This window comes from Cheilinus undulatus, linkage group 3 (assembly GCF_018320785.1).
Source record: "Cheilinus undulatus linkage group 3, ASM1832078v1, whole genome shotgun sequence".
Lineage (NCBI taxonomy): Eukaryota > Metazoa > Chordata > Actinopteri > Labriformes > Labridae > Cheilinus > Cheilinus undulatus.
The window spans coordinates 47,648,916-47,666,841 of NC_054867.1; the positions used below are offsets into that span (position 1 = coordinate 47,648,916).

Sequence of the window (17,926 nt, forward strand, 5' to 3'; positions counted from 1 at the left end):
AATATAGTCTGCTGGAGAGAGAATGCTTTTTTTTTTTTTTAGTCCAGTCTTTCTTGCTTTTATGTGATTGTGAGTACAGATTTTAGCCTAAAACTATTATGTTTCATGGTTAAAGTCCACAGAATGTGCATAGCATGCTGTTTAAGATAAAGGTGTTTTTGTTTTTTTTTAATCAGGGCCACAACTCCTAATCTGTTGTGAAGTAAAAGGGGAGGGAAATAACCCCCCCACACACACACACACGCACACCCACACACACACACACACACAGTTTGCTGCTATTGGTTTATCTATGTGTGCAATGAAGTGGGAAACGGATCAGTTAGATTCAGCAGAGAAAAACTTCAAATGCATCTGGGTGTGAGCAAAGAGTATAATGTGCACCATGGTCCAGTACTGTAATCTCTGCTCATGCAGATCCTTGCAGATATTCTAATCCTGCAAGATCTAAGATGGTCCCATCATTCACCCCTACTTGCACCAGTGAAATTTAATGTAATTCTTAGCAGTTGTTTTGGGTGCCTTAGGCTAAGCATATCAGTGAGTAAGTCGTAGAAAAATGCATTTAAATGGTTTTCAAACATTTGTCTGTGATTATTAAAGCTCCCAAGCCTCAGAGACTGATGTAAATGAGATTTTTATTGGTTGAATGAGAGTTTTATGCCTGTTTAATGCCATCACTTCTCATCTAAAGTAGTTTTGTTTTCAGTAACCTTCCTTCCCAGGCTTCCATGAGTTATTTTCATATTTATGTTGAGTCTTTCAAATAGGATAGATGTTCTAACATTAGCCTGACATCTGCTCCTCTCTCCCCACAGTGACATCCTGAGGGTGGGAGTGACGTTAGCGGGCCATCAAAAGAAGATCCTGAACAGCGTCCAGATGATGCGGGCACAGATGAACCAGATCACGTCTGTGGAGGTCTGACCCTCCGAGCAGAGCAGAGGGGGGGTTCAAAAAAAAAAAAAGGGGGCGGTTAGGGATGCAGGGTTCTGGGTGTGGAGGATGGAGTGGATGTTTTTTTTCGCAGTTACAGTGTGTCTGGTCTTCCCTCCAGACTACCATTCATCCCACGTTCCCCCTCCCCACCTCCCTCTCTCCTCCTCTTGTCCCTTCACCCTGACTCTCCCTCCATCCTCTGGATCAGCTGTGAGGAAGCAGAAGTCCGTATGATGGGATACCACAGCCGACCCACCTCTGGAGCTAGAAACACGGGAGGTTAGAAGTGACCAGCAACACATTCTTCAATCTTCCACCAATTTTTCATTTAATGTTGGACTTTTTATTTTTATTTTTGGTTTGTTTGTTCTGATAATTTTGTAAAGAATTTTCTAAAGACGTAAAAAAAGAAAAACTGAGAAAAGGCAAGGAGTTTATCTAAATTTATAGATGATTATAAGGTTGTAAACTAGACGGACTGAGCAGGAAAGCTACCCTTTAAAAGGGCGACAAAAAAGAAACAAGGAAGAGAAGGCCATCCTCGACACGTCGTGGATATCGTCTCTACTGGACGTGCAGAGGAAACACAGAGTGCAGAGGAAACCGAAGGACAGGACATGCACTCCAATCTGAAAGAAAATAAATTTAAAAACCATTAAATGGACTTTTTTGGCATAGACTGATGTCAAAAACATTTAGAGTGACAATTCTCACAGTGAAATCCAGAAAATTTTTCATCATTGCAAGCAATTTTCTATATTGTGTGAATTTTTGTGATGAAAATTCCGTCTCACCATGCTTCCTCTCACTTTGGACAAGTTTGTTTTTAATTTTTCCTTTCCACCATCACATCTTGCCAAGTAGAAATCTTCCTGTTTTACACCCAGATCATGATCCTGTACTGTACATATCAGACGCAGCTGACCTGCCACAGTGCAAAGACTCCAAGCAGTTTTCAATCAAGAGAAGAAGAAGAAGTGATGACAGGGAGGATGAAGTTGCTGTTACCTTTAGTTTCTTTACTTATTTTGTGAAAACAAACTTATGTGGAAAAAAAAACAACCTTCTCCATAGACTGACACCAAAAGAAACAGGTTCTACTGTTTACATCAACATTCATCCGGTACGTCCTCATCCTCCTTCATGTTGTGCACATGCTGCACGTGCACGGAGAGCAGCAGTGGCTCCCGAAGCATCGGGACGTGTGTTTGTTAGCATGCCGAGTGAGTGCTTAATTTCACAGTGCTTTGATTTGCTGCAATTACTGCGACTCTGTTTGGTGAGAGCTTGGATTTGACACACTTTACCGAGTATAATGTGGCTGCATTATATTCACCCTTTCTTCTTCTTCCAGCTTTTTTCTTTTTGAAGATTTTATGTTGAAAGTATTGAAGTTTTGATACCACACACTTACACAGTCACACATAGACTCTACAATCAGGCATTTGTTCATGAAAAAAGAATGCAATGTGTTATATTTTAGCAATTTCTGTATGGATGTTATTGAAATCTTATTGTTACCACTTTTATTTTTTTTTCTGCACTGAGTCAAATGTTTGACTCCAAAAGACCCTCTGGATCTTCCATCAATGCTTAGAAATTTATTTGACAACATGATACATGTTGGTGCATAAAACCATGTAGATAAACCAATCAGGTTTAGTTTAATTTAGCAGACAGTAAATGCTTTTATTGTCTGGATTTCTGTAAACAAGATCTGTCCTTCAGTCAGTACGTTTACATGCACAGTTAAGTCGAGCTATGCTAACAGCTCAATTAGTATTTTAACTGGACTACTGTCCATATCCCACTGTACAAATGTTTTATTGACAGAGGAATGTCTAACTCTGATAAGTGGTGCTAAGCTTCTTTCAGTGAGTCACCATTGGACCTATTCCTGGTTGGTGTTGCTGCAAAGTTAGCAAGCCGCTAACCATTTGTACTGCAAGTTTCTCCATCCATTGCTCAGTCCCAGTAGAAAGTATTTTTTATTTGGAACTCAGCTTCTATATTTGTGCAAGGCAAACAGCTTCATCTGGCATGATTTCTTCCATGTAACAAGCTATTTTCAACTTTATAGTCTCAAAAAATCAAAGTTTTGTTCTTGTAAAGTTACAACTTCTTAAATGCAGTAATTCTAGGTTTAATTTCTTATGAGCGTATGACTTTATTTTCTCAAAAGTTGGATTTTTTTTTAAAAATACAGATCCTTTTTATTTATGATTTCTTAAAATAGATTTTTAGAGTGGCCCTAATATGCCTTTGTACTTTACCCTGCTTGTTGTGCATTGCAAGTGGCTGCTCAATGTTCAGGTTGTGCTGGAATACAATATGACTCAGACCAGACCAGTGGGGATTAGTCCCACTTTTTAACTGCTTTTCTCCCTTGTTAAGTCATAACTGTGCATTTGAGGAAAACTGGGAGTATGCTGTTAAAAAAGTAAACCTCATAGAGTGCCAGTCTGATTGAAAAATGCCCAGAGTGAGTACTAGTAGCATGTGGAGAAAGTTAGAATTTTAGATTTTAAACATTTTTGATAGTTATGATTCCAGGTCAGTGTGTTGTTTTCTGCTGAATAGGCCAAGTTTATGATCCAGATGCTAATGATAGTGCGTTGATTCTGGCTAAAATCATATCACAGTAAATCACAGTAAATGCTACACTTTCAGAGTCTCAACCGCAGTACTTGTGTGAAGCATACAGCTTCATTTTGTATAATTTTCTATCATGCAATAGGCTATTTTTAACTTAATAATCCCAGAATTTCAAAGTTGTGGTTCTTGCATCTCACAACTTTTTAAACTTAAGACTTCTTTGTGTAGTGTCACGTAAATTTCTGACTTTACTATCTCAACCACATCCTCTTAATATTTTTAATATTCAGAGTGTCCCTAATACGCCATGGTAATGATGCGACCAATGTGCCAGTAAAGGGCTAAGGCGTACAGCATCATAACCATCCACTGTCAGACAGTGTACTGAAACCGCAGTATTAAAAATTCTCCCAGGTCAATGTGCTTTGCAAGTAGCTGAAATGCTGCTCATGATGCGGTGGAATACATTAGGACAAAGACCAGTTATGCGTCATTAGCGCCACTTTTTAACCGCTTTTCTCCTTTGTTAAGTCATAACTAAAAGAAAAGGAGGAGTACTATGTTACATAAATAAACTTTGTTGAGTGCAGGGTTTAGTAAAACTCTCCTCTGTCCGGTCAAGTGGCAGGCCGAGGAGGGCAAGAATACTCCATGGCTGTTTGCCTCACAACGATTAACACAGGTGTAGAGCTCAACTACCGTATTGTAGCTAGTATATGTGCAAACTCCAAACAAGTAGAGTGACACAACTGCAAAGAAACTGCACGGTGTGGACTTGTGGACTGGAAATCAACACACAGTGTAACCCCTTTTAACCTTTGGAAAATAGACAGATTGAAGCTTATGTACAGGGATGCCTATATTCTGGATATTACAGTACCTACATTTTCCAGACCATTTGTAGGCCATTCTGGGATATTTCCCATGGAGTTTGCTCTGGAAAATCTCAATTTAAAGGTCATCTTATTCCTTTAATCCAGCAAGAATCAGGGAACCCTACTCTAGTACATGAATGCACAAAACATAGGGACAGGGCCAGGTAGCAGGGGTGATATGGGACTGAACCTACATAATATTTTAGCTTGCCTCTTTGCACGTTTTATGTTTTAAGCAGCATCCACTTGGGACAACGGACAGAGATTAGCCATCAGCTAAAGTGTGGGGTATCTACACTGTCTAGTCTTGCACTAGTATCATTCATTAATGCACTGTTCCTCTACAAATGAACATTATTAGTATTGTTTTTTCTGACTGCATGTAAGCGTACTGACTGTTGGTGTGCTGGTGGGTATGCAGGTGTAATGGTTGTGGGGGGAAACATGGTGTTTGTAGCATTGCAGTGATTCCCTGGAGATGGTGGGTTTATGTACACAGGCGTTAAATGATACCAGCAGAGCAGAGCACCCAGACCTGACAGGCAGACACGGACGTCCAGCTGTGAGCCATGGCTAAGATGTGTCCGGTCACAGCGGGGCGGCTGCACCCCCGATCACAGCCGCTCTGTCCGGGCCGCCGCCTTCCTCTCTCTCCCCTTGATCACAAACACACATGCCTGTCCGGCACCTGTCTGCCGCTCTCACTGATCTCACCACTGTCGGACTGCTGCAGTTGTCTGCCTTCGTCTCGGCGAGTTTCAAAGCATCAGCAGCAGCAGCAGCAGGCGAGCTGACACTCATCGCTGCAGCAGTTGTGTCTTGTCTTGGAGAGGATTCCTCCAGACCGGACAATGCTGAGCCAAATCCTCACAGTTTCTGTGGCTAAAAAGAGTCAGTTCCAGCCTACTTTCATTATCCCTTCCTGTCCAGAGAATTCAAAGCCAGAGATGGAGAGATTTTTCTTCTTTTTCTGCTCCATAATCCCTCCTTGGTTATTTTCATCTGCACTGACACATCAGAAAGAATTTTTATAACGTATGAGGCTTGAATCGTGAGCTGTTAGTCATCGCTGAGAGACGAACGAGGAGCGACTCTGTGACCTAAATGCCGCTGATGCCAACGCGCAGTTTGCTTTTTCAACTAAGCTCTTCACTGTCTTCCCTTTTCCATTTCTTAATACTTAACAGCTCATCAGTTTTATGTCTTATGTGAGGCTGAGGCTGTACCTCTCGTCACGGCGCTGGGAATACTCCTTCGTCAGGAAAAACACTTAAAGAAATTAATCTAAAGTATACACAGGGAAGGTGGGTTTCTGCTCCGGCCCCATTAAAGCTCGTTCAGATGCTTGTCCACGGGCGCTGCCAAGACTTTGAGTTATTAATCGGGCAGTTATCCTTGAACTCAGATACAAGGAAGTACCTAAAACTGGGTGGGCGGACACTCTTAGAAGTTGATTTTTTGTGCTCTCATGCAGTGAGGAGATTCTTTTTTTTTAGTTTGTTGTTTTTTTTTTATTTCTTTTGAAGGCGTTTTTGATCGAATCTGGAGGGTTTGAAGCACTGCATGAAGTATTTATTTATCTCATGGAGGCATATTGAAGTTGAAGCCAAGCGGTTACAACAAGAGAAGAATTTGACGCACTTATGTCAAGTGGTTCTGACTCACTTTAGAACAAAAGACAGGCTGCTCTCTGTACACTGAAGCCAAGCCTGGAAAAAGAGCCCTGTTGTCGAAATACATGACAGTAGAAAAATGTATAGAATTCAAGTTAATTATTCATCAGCTTTTAATGTTGGGAAGATATGCAGTAAATATTCTTTTATCAGCCTGGAAATTTAAGTTTAAGTGAAAGATCGGATCGTCAGTATTTGGTAAACTGCTTTTAAGAGAGATCACATGTAGCTGACAGTGCATTTGTATTTGAATGTTTCACCGCTACAGTTGTTTTACAGATGACCAATGTTTAACTCTGCAGCCTATTAACACAAATGACTTTTACAGCTCTTTATTATACAAAGAATAGTGGAGTTTCCATCCACCAGTTTTTAGTATATTCAGATATGACTTTAAAAAAGTGCTTGGAAAAGCAGTTAAATTGGAAAAATGGACTCAAAATCACCCAAAAAAAAAGTTTTTAAACTCGGAGTAGGTGGAAAAGTTGGTCCATCAATTACAGCAGGGGTGTCCTAACTTTTTACACTGAAGGCCAGATACAGAAAAATGCTCAAGACGACTAGGCTGCTTTGCTATGCTTCACCTTTTGTGTATTAAAACTGGTAAAAACAATCCAGTTTAGGTTAACATTTGCTAAGTGACTTAATATGTATATAGCTTTCATCAGAGCTTTCGATTAATGGCGGACAAGGCAAATAGCCAATCATTGCAAAGGATTTTAGGGTGGCCTGTCAGATTTAAGGGGAGGTCCCTGTCAGTCCTGGCTCCACCCCTATAGTGAATGACGCTCCATGCAGCATGGAGGGAATCTGCTAAGCAGGCCTTGAGATGGAGCAGACAGCAGAGTAAATAAGCATCAATCGTGTTTTTTGCTTTGATAATCCTTTCGTCCTTTCTCTTCAGGGAGTTAAAAATTGTGATACTGTTATTTTGGTTGTCAATTTGTCACAATTATGTTGTTATAAAAAAAAAGCACATCAACCAGACTTATCAGAATGTTTTTTAAAGAACTAACATGGCAGCACAACAGTGATCATGCACTCCATATACTAACCTAGGCCATATTTTTTCATTCTTTGTTCTAAAAAAAATATTATTTTGTGGCCTTTGCCGTCAGTAGATAAGGCAGGAAAGTGAGTGAAGACATGAACCTTGACTGGAAGTTGATCTAGCAACCAGTGCATCGAGGACCATAGCCTCAGTAAATTGGGGGCCTGCTCCACCAACTAACACAGGCCACTTTTAATATTATTATCTTCAGACTTTGTTTTTAGACTACAGGCTATATTTTGTCTATAGATTGGACATTTCTGGATTAAAGGAAAGTTTGCCTTTTTGCATTAGAAACACATTTGCTAAATAATAAATGATATCTCTGGATTAATATTCTTAATAAAGCAGGTGTTCCTAGACGTCTTTAGGTACACATAGGTTAAGAATAAGTTGATCAAACGTCTCAGTTTCCACAACTTAAACCCTCCTTCCTAATGTTTCTCTTCTCACTGGCCTCCCAAGATTCTTCCTCCTACTAGTTTTCTTCCTAAGATGCACGATTTTGGATTTTTGCCAATGCAATATCCATCCATCCATTTTCTATGCCGCTTATCCCATTGGGGTCACGGGGGCGCTGGAGCCTATCCCAGCTGTCATTGGGTGAAAGGCGGGGTACACCCTGGAGTGGTCGCCAGTCAATCGCAGGGCTGACGTATAGAAAAAGACAACCAGGCACACTCAAACTCAAATCTACAGCCAATTTAGAGTGCTCAGGTAATCTAATGAGCATGTTTTTGGTGGTGGGAGGAAGACGGTGTACCTGGAGAGAACCCACACATGCATGGGGACAACATGCAAACTCTGTACAGAAAGGCCCTGACCGGGAAGTGAACCAGGGATCTTCTTGCTGTGAGCCAATAGCGCTAACCCTTGAGTCGCCGAACAGCCCCCATTTATGGTCATGAATACACTATATTCAGGCATTTGTTCAAGGAAAGCAAAAATGCAATGTGTCCATTTGAACAATATCTATATGGATTCTATTAAAATGTTTTTTAGTGCACTGAGTAAAATATTTGACTCCAGAAACAATCAAGAATTCCATCAGTTCTTTAAAAAACTTGATAATGTTGGTGAATAAACCAGTCAGGTTTAGTTTAATTCAACAGACAGTTTATGCATTTATAATTTGGATTTCCATGAACAGGAGCGGTCCTTTAGTAAGTGCATTTACATGCAAAGTTAAGTCGAGCTACAGTTATTGTTTCAAGACACTGATTAGAACACATCATGGTGTTGAGTCCTCTTCTCCTTCAAATAATATTCCTGCAGGCTGCACATTCATTCATAGTCAATATTTCTACTTTTTTAATGAGATGCATCACCTACTGCTTGACCTGTTGACTCACATAACAGGAGTGGATGAAAGCATCCATTTTCTTTTGCTGGATTTTTAAAAATCTGTACAAATTTTGTGAAACATTTGGATGGAAACCCACTATTCTGCCCATAAATTATGAGGAGACACAGTATTACTAACATGAACTTCGATTTTAAGAACACAAGTCAAGACTTTTAAGTCTTGTTTCATCATGGTGTTGTTCCTCTCCCTTTAGTCTAAATAATCTTAACATAATGGGAATATTTCCACAAAGGAAATGCTGTCCTCTTTGCCATCTTGCTGGTTTGAATTTCTAGCTTTGCATGCAAACTGACAGAGCTGCGTGTTCACTATTTGCTGAGCAAAGAAACAGAATTTTGCAGATGCTTCAGATAGAGAAAGGAAAGGAAAATGCAGCTTAACAAACTTAAAGTAATAGAGTACTTGATTGCAAAAGTCACTTGTGAACCCCAACACAGCTTACCATTACTATTACAGGTACTCACAGGACTTTGGTGCATCCTGGGGAATTAAACTTCTCTGTATTTCTGTTCAAATATTGTGCAAGCATAAAGCTATTAGTGCCCCTTTCTTTGTCTCCCCATTTTAAAGCAGTTTTGTCATTATATTTTAAGGATGAAAGAGTCTCACTGAAGCTTTTCAGATGCATTTTTATTGGGAAGTTTTACAGCACCTAAACTATGCCATCCACACACTCCAGCCCCCGGAGTTGAAGAACTTTTTTACAGCTTTCCTCTGGAAATTAAAGTAGATGCATTGCGGTTTGTGACAGTCGTAATGGTTTCACACGTCCGACTACTCCAACTTTCAGTGAAACATGCTGTGCTTTCTCCTTTTACATCTGTGAAGCAAGGAAAACAAAAAAAAATCTCAGTCCTGCCCTCGCTGTGTGCCAACTTTTGAGGGACGGAGGAAAACCGTGAAGTCTCAGTGTTACTGTTACATGAGAGTGTGCATAAACATGGGCCGTGCCAGCGTGTACCCACCGGGCTGAACGCCGCCCAGCCTCAGCATGCTCGCAGCAAACAGAGAGAGAGAGAGAGAGAGAGGGAGAAAAAGCTCCTGATGTGGAGGCAGAAAATGGCTCCTGTTGAAACGAGCGCAGCCTGCAGTACCAGAGCGCCCTCTACTGCTGTGGTGGTCAAATGTAGCAGGGACTTCTTCAGGTGCAGAGTTGGTGAAAGCTGCAGCAGGCAGAGGACGATGATGGACAAACGCTGGCTGCTGCTGCTGCTCAGAACAAACCTGTGTCTCTCCTTCTGTTGGACAAACTTTCAGACCCCTGAATTCCCCTAAATGACCCAGTGTTCCCCTCTGATACCCCCTGAACCCCCCCCTCCGTCTCCCACTACCACTCTGGATAAAGTACAGACGGGGGATTTTCACGTGTTCCCCGCTCCTTCTAGATCCCACGTTGTAGACCAGTGCCGGTTCAGACCACTGTGACTGATGTGGGAGATCCTGTATTTCTGTATAAATGTATATTGACTGTAACCCTGTGAATGATGTAACAATTTCATTATTTGTAATATTGTCATTGGTTTATTTTCTAAAAATGGAAAGCCCAACTTGACTCTCCTCAATAAAAAAATAAGATCTGTTATAAAATGTGATGCGTTATTTGTTCCTTGTTTGTTAAAACACCAAATTTTGTGTTCACAGCAGCTGCTCAGACTTCAGATTTCAATAAAAACTACCTTACTTTTGCGTGAAGTCATTTTTTAGAGTGTACATTTCATTGCTTTTTGTTTTAATTTGAAGGAATAGGCTTGAAATTTCCTTATATTTTGACAAGTCCTCAATTTTTTCTCATTAATCTTTAAAACTAAGACAGATTTCATGCTTTCATAGCAGAGATGTGTAAAAGACTATGTTTGGCTAATGTTTGAAGTATGTTTTATTCACTATAAATGGTAAAATTGAGGAAAATGTAACGTTTTTTCTAAAAGTGCCAGCTACATTTGGTCTAAATTCATTAGATTGACCTTTCTAGCTGTTTCCGTAGCCTTTTATGAAACTTTTATGCCACAATAATGTATAATTAATGTTAAAATAGCTTTTAAATTCTAAATATTTAACCTCTCTCTGGCTCAGTCATCTGTGGACTTGATTTAGCTGTGGCAGGGAGATTACAGCGCCTTTTGCCTTGGAGAAAACTGCATCCAGTTTAAGCTAGCTGGTGGCTAGCCTCATTTAGAAGTCAGACTAATAACTCAACCTTGTTGATTTTCCTCTGTGTGGTTAAATCATCAGTAAATTTTGATGAACTGCCAGTCTGATACAGATCTTTCTGCATAATTGAATCAGACCTTGCCAGATGAAATAACGCTGGGGAAGAGGAAAGCAGCTGCACTGATGCTAACGCTAATTGCTTTGGCAGAGAATGGGCTAATGTTACCATCAGTAGCTGCCAAATTAGCTTATTGGCTGTTAAAATGTATGATACTGGAGTCTTAAAGCTACCTTTATGCCATATATATCATATTTTTCCACATTTAAATCAAAATAAACGTTTAAAAGTAGACGATACACAGATACAAGTAAAAAGACTTCACTTTATTCCTAAAAATAAGAGTTTAGAATTGCATTATGGAAATGGACAAAAAGTGAACTGAATACACTTTGTTGGTACTTAATTTTCTGATGGAGTTGTTTTAAATTCAAGCAAGGAGTAACCAGGTTTTAAAGTTGTTTTTTTAGGTCATAGTGTTTCACATTAGCCCCAGAAGGCACGGCTCTTTGTTTAACCCTTAGATGCACAAGTGGGTCAAAAAATGACCCAGACAGGTTCTTTCCTTCAGTTTCCTTGTTGTTATAGTTGCAATTATTTTATATCCCTTGTCTGTTTTCCTTAAAAATATATTTCTGATACCATGCCTATCTTTTCTTTTTTTTTTTTTCTTTTTTTAATTTGTTTATTTTTAAAAAATTGAAGTGTCTCACACTCTGCAGGGCTCCAAAAGTCCAAGTTACTTATTGCACCAAAGTGACGTTTCGAGCACTACTGCTCTTCATCACACTAAAAGTGATGTGCCCATCGTGTACAGGTGAAGGTAATCACACGAACTCTCACATGACCAGATGCGTCAGTCGTCATATGAGCAAATTTCAAAAGTTAATTTGGACATAAAAAAACAAAACATTTTTAAAACGTGTAACCCAGTGAATATAATTATGTACATTCATACAATTTTGCAATTTCACAGATATTTTCCTACGTTGTCAGCAGTTAGAGTTCAGATGTTAGAATAAATCATCTAAACACATGAAAACATGGTATACACAAAGATATCAATAAAAACACATAGCCATTGTTTTTTGAGGCTCTGAATAGACCAGCATATTAGAAGTTAAACTCAACAGATAGACGTAACAAACATCAGGCAGACAGCTGTCAGAAAGGACACAAAGTAGAAAGGCAACAGTCTTGGTCCTGCAGGTTATATTTATATAGTCAGAGATAACCAGCTAAACATGATAGGAGGCCATTGGTCATGCATACCATACCAAAATATAACAGGAAGCTTTGATTATTAGCAACCATGGTAATTAAAGACACGCATTGTTGATCTCAAAGACAATATCTAGAAGGACTACCTATTAGGAAGATTACTGTACGTTACAAGGCCAGAAACACTCAGCTGTGGCACCAGGGTAACAATTTAAGATGGGCCTGTTAATGTCAAGTTTACACTGTTTTTCTCTCCTTAGTGCAAAATACACGAGAGCCTGATTTGCGTTCGCAAAGGAAAAAAAATGTTCATATGAAAGCTAAGCTGGCTTTCCTGTATCGTACTGAGACTGAAGTGAGGGTTGTCCTTCTGGAACTTTTTTCTATCACACACAGGATCTCTGGAGCTCAGTCAGAGTGCCCATCAGGTCCTTGCTCCACTCTCTTACTGACACCTTTCTCCCTCGATTGCTCAGTTTGGCCAGGCGACCAGCTCTTGGAGGAGTCCTGGTTGTGCCAAACTTCTTCCATTTGAGAATTATGGAGGCCACTGTCCTCTTGGGAAGGGATTTTTTGCAGCCTTGCCCAGATCTGTGCCTTAAAATTCTGTCTCTGAGCTCTGCTGGCAGTTACTTTGACCCCCCTTAGCTCAGGATATGACACGCGTCTACAATGCAGACACCATTCAGGGGAATATAGCCACAGCTCACAATAAATATGAGTCTATGACAGTGAAGGTGAGTAGATGTTAGGAGAAAATATGTCAAACAACAAATATACAAAGGAAACAAACTAAATTTGAGCATCTCTGCAGGTCTGCAGCTTTAAAAATCTACTAAAAGACACAATACAACTTTTGAAATCAACAAAAAAGGAGCTGCATTTTTTTGCCCATGCACCCACTGAACTGCTAAACTGGGCAGTAGTAGTTTTAAATGATTTAATCTCATTCACAGATTTACCCAATCCCAAAAGCCACATTTCATACAGTATTCATCATCTTTGACTCAGCAGCAGCAGCGTGGATCATTTTTTAGGTCTCTCAGAGCTAACCTCACTTCTCTCAGTGTTTCCTCTGAGCCAGACTACTGCTGCTGCATTGTTCTGTGGGTTTATGTCAGAACTGATTTGACCAACAGTGCCGCCGTCTCTCAGCAGCTCGGTTTTTCTCGAGTGGAGGTCAGGCTGCCTTCACCTTGCTCTGAGATTTTGAAACCTCATTAGCGGCTGATGTGTGAAAGGCTGGAGACCGGGGCCTGACCTGACGGAGAACGGCGCGTGTGTTAAAAGGTTTACCCCATGAGCGGCAGAGGAGGGGTTCAGGAGTTCACTTTAGAGGAGAGGGGAACCCTGCAGGCATGCCAGAGCCTTTCCAGTTCTGGGTTGGTTCTCGACCACCCGCACCTTCTTACACCTTGATGACTCGGGGCCCAGCACGGCCGAGCATGGGAACGGACTGGTAGCTGAGCTCTGGGAGTCATAATGTATGAGTCAGGGAGGAAAAGAGAGTATGAAGGAGACTACAAAGGGTTATGTGACTGATTACATGCCAAACAGTAGCAGAGTTTTCAGGAAGTCTGACTTAACAGCTGCACGCTAGAACACAAACTCTGATTTCTGTGTGTCTAATAAAATGGGTGCATAATAGGCAGATTTAAGGACGTTTTAAGGTTATAATGATGGAAAAGTTGGTCTTAGAGGGATTTACTTAGGTGCTGGTATTCCTCTCAACTGCTCCCATAATTCATTGCAACTACTGTGCTGTCCTTATGTCATTCTGCCTATGTTTGATCCTAATGATAACCAACAACTACAGCTTAAAGTCAGCTGTTTCTAAGTGAAACACATGGTATCTTTACTTACAGAGTTTGTGGAATAACCAACCAAAATACCCAGGGTAGTTTAAGTGTGAAATGCTGCTTGACATACATGGAATTAAGCACACGGAAATTAAATTTCAGGAGTATTTTTGAGTGGCTGATTGTAAAAGGGGAATATTTTTGAGAGTAGGTTGGTATTAACACCTCTATTTGTACTTTTGATAGTGGTTGGACAGTGGAAAATGGGTTTGTGGCATTTGATAAGGCTTGGGACACTAAAAATTTTCTGAATCTGAATAACTGTAATGTCGTGTCTCATTAACCATCGCTTTGACACCTGTGTCTAACCTGTCGTGACCAATGATCATAAACAAATAAAAACCTCAGCCAAACAAAGCCAAAGTGACAGGTAAGAGCAAACTTTCGGCATTCTCTGCACACTAAGCTGGCTGGGAGATCTTACATGAATGCATGTCCCAAATGCTTTGCATTAGCAGAAAACACAAATGCAAACAGAGATGACTGAAATCAAAGCAGCTGCAACACCAAAGCAAACATGCGAAAGACAACCGCACATCGCTGCAACACAACCACAAGTTACTGAAGAGAAAAACTGACAGTGAAATGAAAAAAACCTGACAACAGAAATAACCTGGGGAAAAGATATGACATTATACAGTATATAAATTAAATAATTATCATATATAAGAATAATCAATGTTAAACTGATTTTAAAAATCACTATTACAAAACATGATACAAATTTACTAAAATTTGCCCCTTTGGAATAAAGTTTAAAGGTAAAAAAATCCAAAATGCCTCTCCCTTTTCCTAATAAAAACAGTATTGCCATCTCTCAAACTTGGTTTGATGGCTTCAGTGCCGAGAAAGAAAATGGAAGAGACGAGGTGTTTTCGTTCGTGAAAGTCTCTTGCAGCATTGCCAGTGTCATATCTTTCAATAGCACTCCTGTGTTCAGTGACACACTCTTTTAGGGGCAGGATGTTTCACCTATTCAGATTTTATAACACTGACATATTTGGTTTTACAAGTAATAATATCCCGATATTTGTTTTCCAGTGGTGGGATCACTGAAAAACATTTTGCATGTGTTGGCAGTTGATGCAGTTCCCACAAGTACTGGAATTTTTATCAGTGAAGATTTTTTCCCCCACATTTTTTTCCTAAATACCAAACTTTTCCATTTAAATGATGTTTGCAGTGTGTTTCTTGATGACTCTGATGAACTCTATGAGCCAAAACACGACAGTCTAATCAAGCTGTTCTCTGAACTACAAGTGTTGCTGGAACTTTCTGTCTCCCTCGGTGTGTCAGCTGTTGTTGGTGTAAGAGGACAATTATTGCTGACGGACACAGACACTCAGATAAATAAAGTTGATAAGTCATTTTATGTGTCATTTTATTCATCAATTTGTTCATTGCGGCTGTTTTTTACATATTAATTTAGTGTTAAATGAGTCCATGTGTCTATTGGACTTCCATTACCAGATTATTTCCATGGTCAGGTTTTTGCATCTCACAGTCAGCATTTGCATTTTGCAGTCAGTGACTCATGTCTCCCTCTTCAGTAACTTGTGTTTTTGTTGCAGAGATGTGAAGCTGTCTTTCACTCATTGGCGCTGGTGTTGTAGCTGCTTTGATTTCGGGCATAGCTGTTTGCATTTATGTTTTCTGTTAAAGTAAAGCATTTAGGATATGCATTCAGAGTGAGACCTTGTAGAAATCACATTAAGACACAAACTATAGCACCTTTTTGCTTATACACTCCCTTACTTCAGGTAGTTTAGAGCAGTGGTTCTCAACCTTTTCAGCCCCAAAATTAAGGTTCCAGGGACCAGGGACCCCCAGTGTACCTGAAGGTGGTTGAACACAGACATGTGTATTTAAGAATAGTCATGTGCAGACAAGGTTGCCTATAAGGGGGGAAAAATGAGGGAGCTTTCAATGGGTCTCCAGCCAAACTGGGAACCCACTGAGGTCAGGAAAATCATGCTCCATTGTAAAGTTAAGCTATAATATCCATACTTTATATTTAACCTGAAAAATGACCACTGTTAACAAAGCAACAGATATCTTTATTCATTTAAATGTGCCATAGTATATGGCCTTCTTAAAAATGTAAAACCCTTTTCTTAAAAACAGAATTAAAATAGGGTAATTTGCTAAAATGGGTTAAAAAAAATGGCAAAACTTATGAAAAAGGTGGGGAAATTGTATCTTAAAAATAGCAAGAATGGGTTAAAAGGAGCAAAAATTTGATAAAAGTGACAAAAAAGGGAAAAAAGTGGCAAAATGTGTTAAATTGAAAAAAAAAAAAAAAACAAAAACAGGCATATACAGTGGTAACAGGGAATGAAAAAGGGGCAGAAATGGGTTTAAAGTGGCAAAAAAAAAGGGTGGAAAATTTGGTATAAAGGGATTTTAAGGTGGAAAAAAAATGTTTAAATGGCAAAAATGTGTCAACTGAGGCAGAAAAAAAGGGCTAAAATTGGCATAACCAATACTGAAATGTGGTTACAATTGGCAGAAACAGGTGTAAAAAGTGGTCAAAAAGGGTTATTAGTGGCAATAATGGGTCAACCGAGGCAACAATAAGCAATAAGAGGCAAGAATTAGTTTAAACCCATTTTATCCATTTTAAAGTAGCAAAAATGTTAAAAGTGGCAAAGATTGGTGGAAAGAGGTGATGAAAACAGGCTGAAATTTGGCAAAATTGGTATAAAGTGGAAAAAAGTGGGTAAAAAGAGGCTAAATTAATCCAAATTGCACAAAATTAATTAAAAAAAGGTGGGAATGGTGGCAACAGTTTTTAACAGTTTGACACATTTTCAGCTCCAGAATGGGGAAACAGTAACTCAGGATGCCAGCACCAATGCTACTGATAAAACACACATGCAATGATACTGTCAATCAGTCACCACAGGGGAGGGCCCGTTCGCTGGGTTTGTCAGGTACTCAGGTAAATCTGTGTGCAGACTAACTTTATACAGCTTTATTGATGACTTTGAATCTTACCAAATTAACATGTTTTTATTTTACATTTTACTAATTTTATGCATATAGGCTACTTTCAAAAAAATGGGTAAAATATATAATCTGAAATTTACAGTGACTTCGTTATCCTCCTCCTCCTCCTCTTCTAAATGGTTTACTCCAACTGCTGACATGCAGGTTCTCAGACCTTCCTCATTCTTTTGACTCCACCCACATGTCGAGGAGACAACCAGGAAGTGGTGAGTACTGCAGTACTGCTGTTTCTTGCACAAACTCTTAATATAAGGTGAGCTGAACTGAGCAGTTTTGACGAAGGTTGAACGAACAAATCTTTCCTTCGACTGCGACTGACTGAAGTTTCATTCATACCTAAAGTGATCAGCCAGTGTCTCAGCAACTCTCTAAAGCTCCAACAGTAAAGAAAATAACTACATTGTTAACCAACTAAATCAAAAGACAGCCACTGTGGGACTAACTGCTCTATTTTAGTCATGAACTTTTCAGTGCAATGAAAGCTGTGGCCTCGTTCTCATAAACAAACCACTTTGGTATTTCCCCGATGCTGATTAAGTAAATGGTAGGACGGAACAATCAGTTTCAACTTCTGAAAACTTTGTGTTTATTTCCTTTCATTACATTTCTTTTCATTTAATTATGTGGTATTTTATATAACAGTATCTGTCATTTTTGGGTCCTGAATAAATGAGGGCAAACAGAGATATGATGATTATTCTGATGTTAAATCTAAAGATAAAGCAGCTATACATCAGCAGAGTGCTGCTGTTTTAATTTCTTTGTCTTCATACCATTCCTCATACACATGAAACAATTTAAGTAAAATTATACTTCTTCTGTTTCTTTCATTAAAGCTTTAATAGCGGTCATTTTATAGTGTGATTGCAGCTGACAGCTGCAGTTCTTACTTTGATAGATGAAGTGTTTTCTGGTGAGTTTCCTTCACTCACCAACCAAGAACAAGGTAATGCTTAAATGCAAATCGAACATGACTACAGAAGTTAGAGCGAGTGTTCAGAAATGCTTTAGTAACTTCATCACCACCCTTTAAAAGTGAAGTAACTGTTGGTGGACAGTGACTCATGATGCATCAGCTTTACTGCTTCTGTATTAAAAATGTCTGCAGAGCATCTGGACCAAACAAACC

At 39.5% G+C, this 17,926-nt stretch overlaps 1 protein-coding gene across 3 annotated transcripts in view; it reads left to right on the top strand.

Annotated features, from left to right (window-relative positions):
- Positions 1 to 7,741, top strand: part of ephb2b (eph receptor B2b) — a 294,511-nt gene extending 286,770 nt beyond the window's left edge. For all 3 annotated transcript variants that reach the window (XM_041782872.1, XM_041782874.1, XM_041782873.1), the window contains exon 16: positions 819 to 7,741. In XM_041782872.1, coding sequence (XP_041638806.1) covers positions 819 to 927 — 109 coding nt within the window. In that variant the 3' untranslated portion in view covers positions 928 to 7,741. The remainder of the gene's footprint in view (positions 1 to 818) is intronic.
- The last annotated feature ends 10,185 nt before the right edge of the window (positions 7,742 to 17,926 follow it).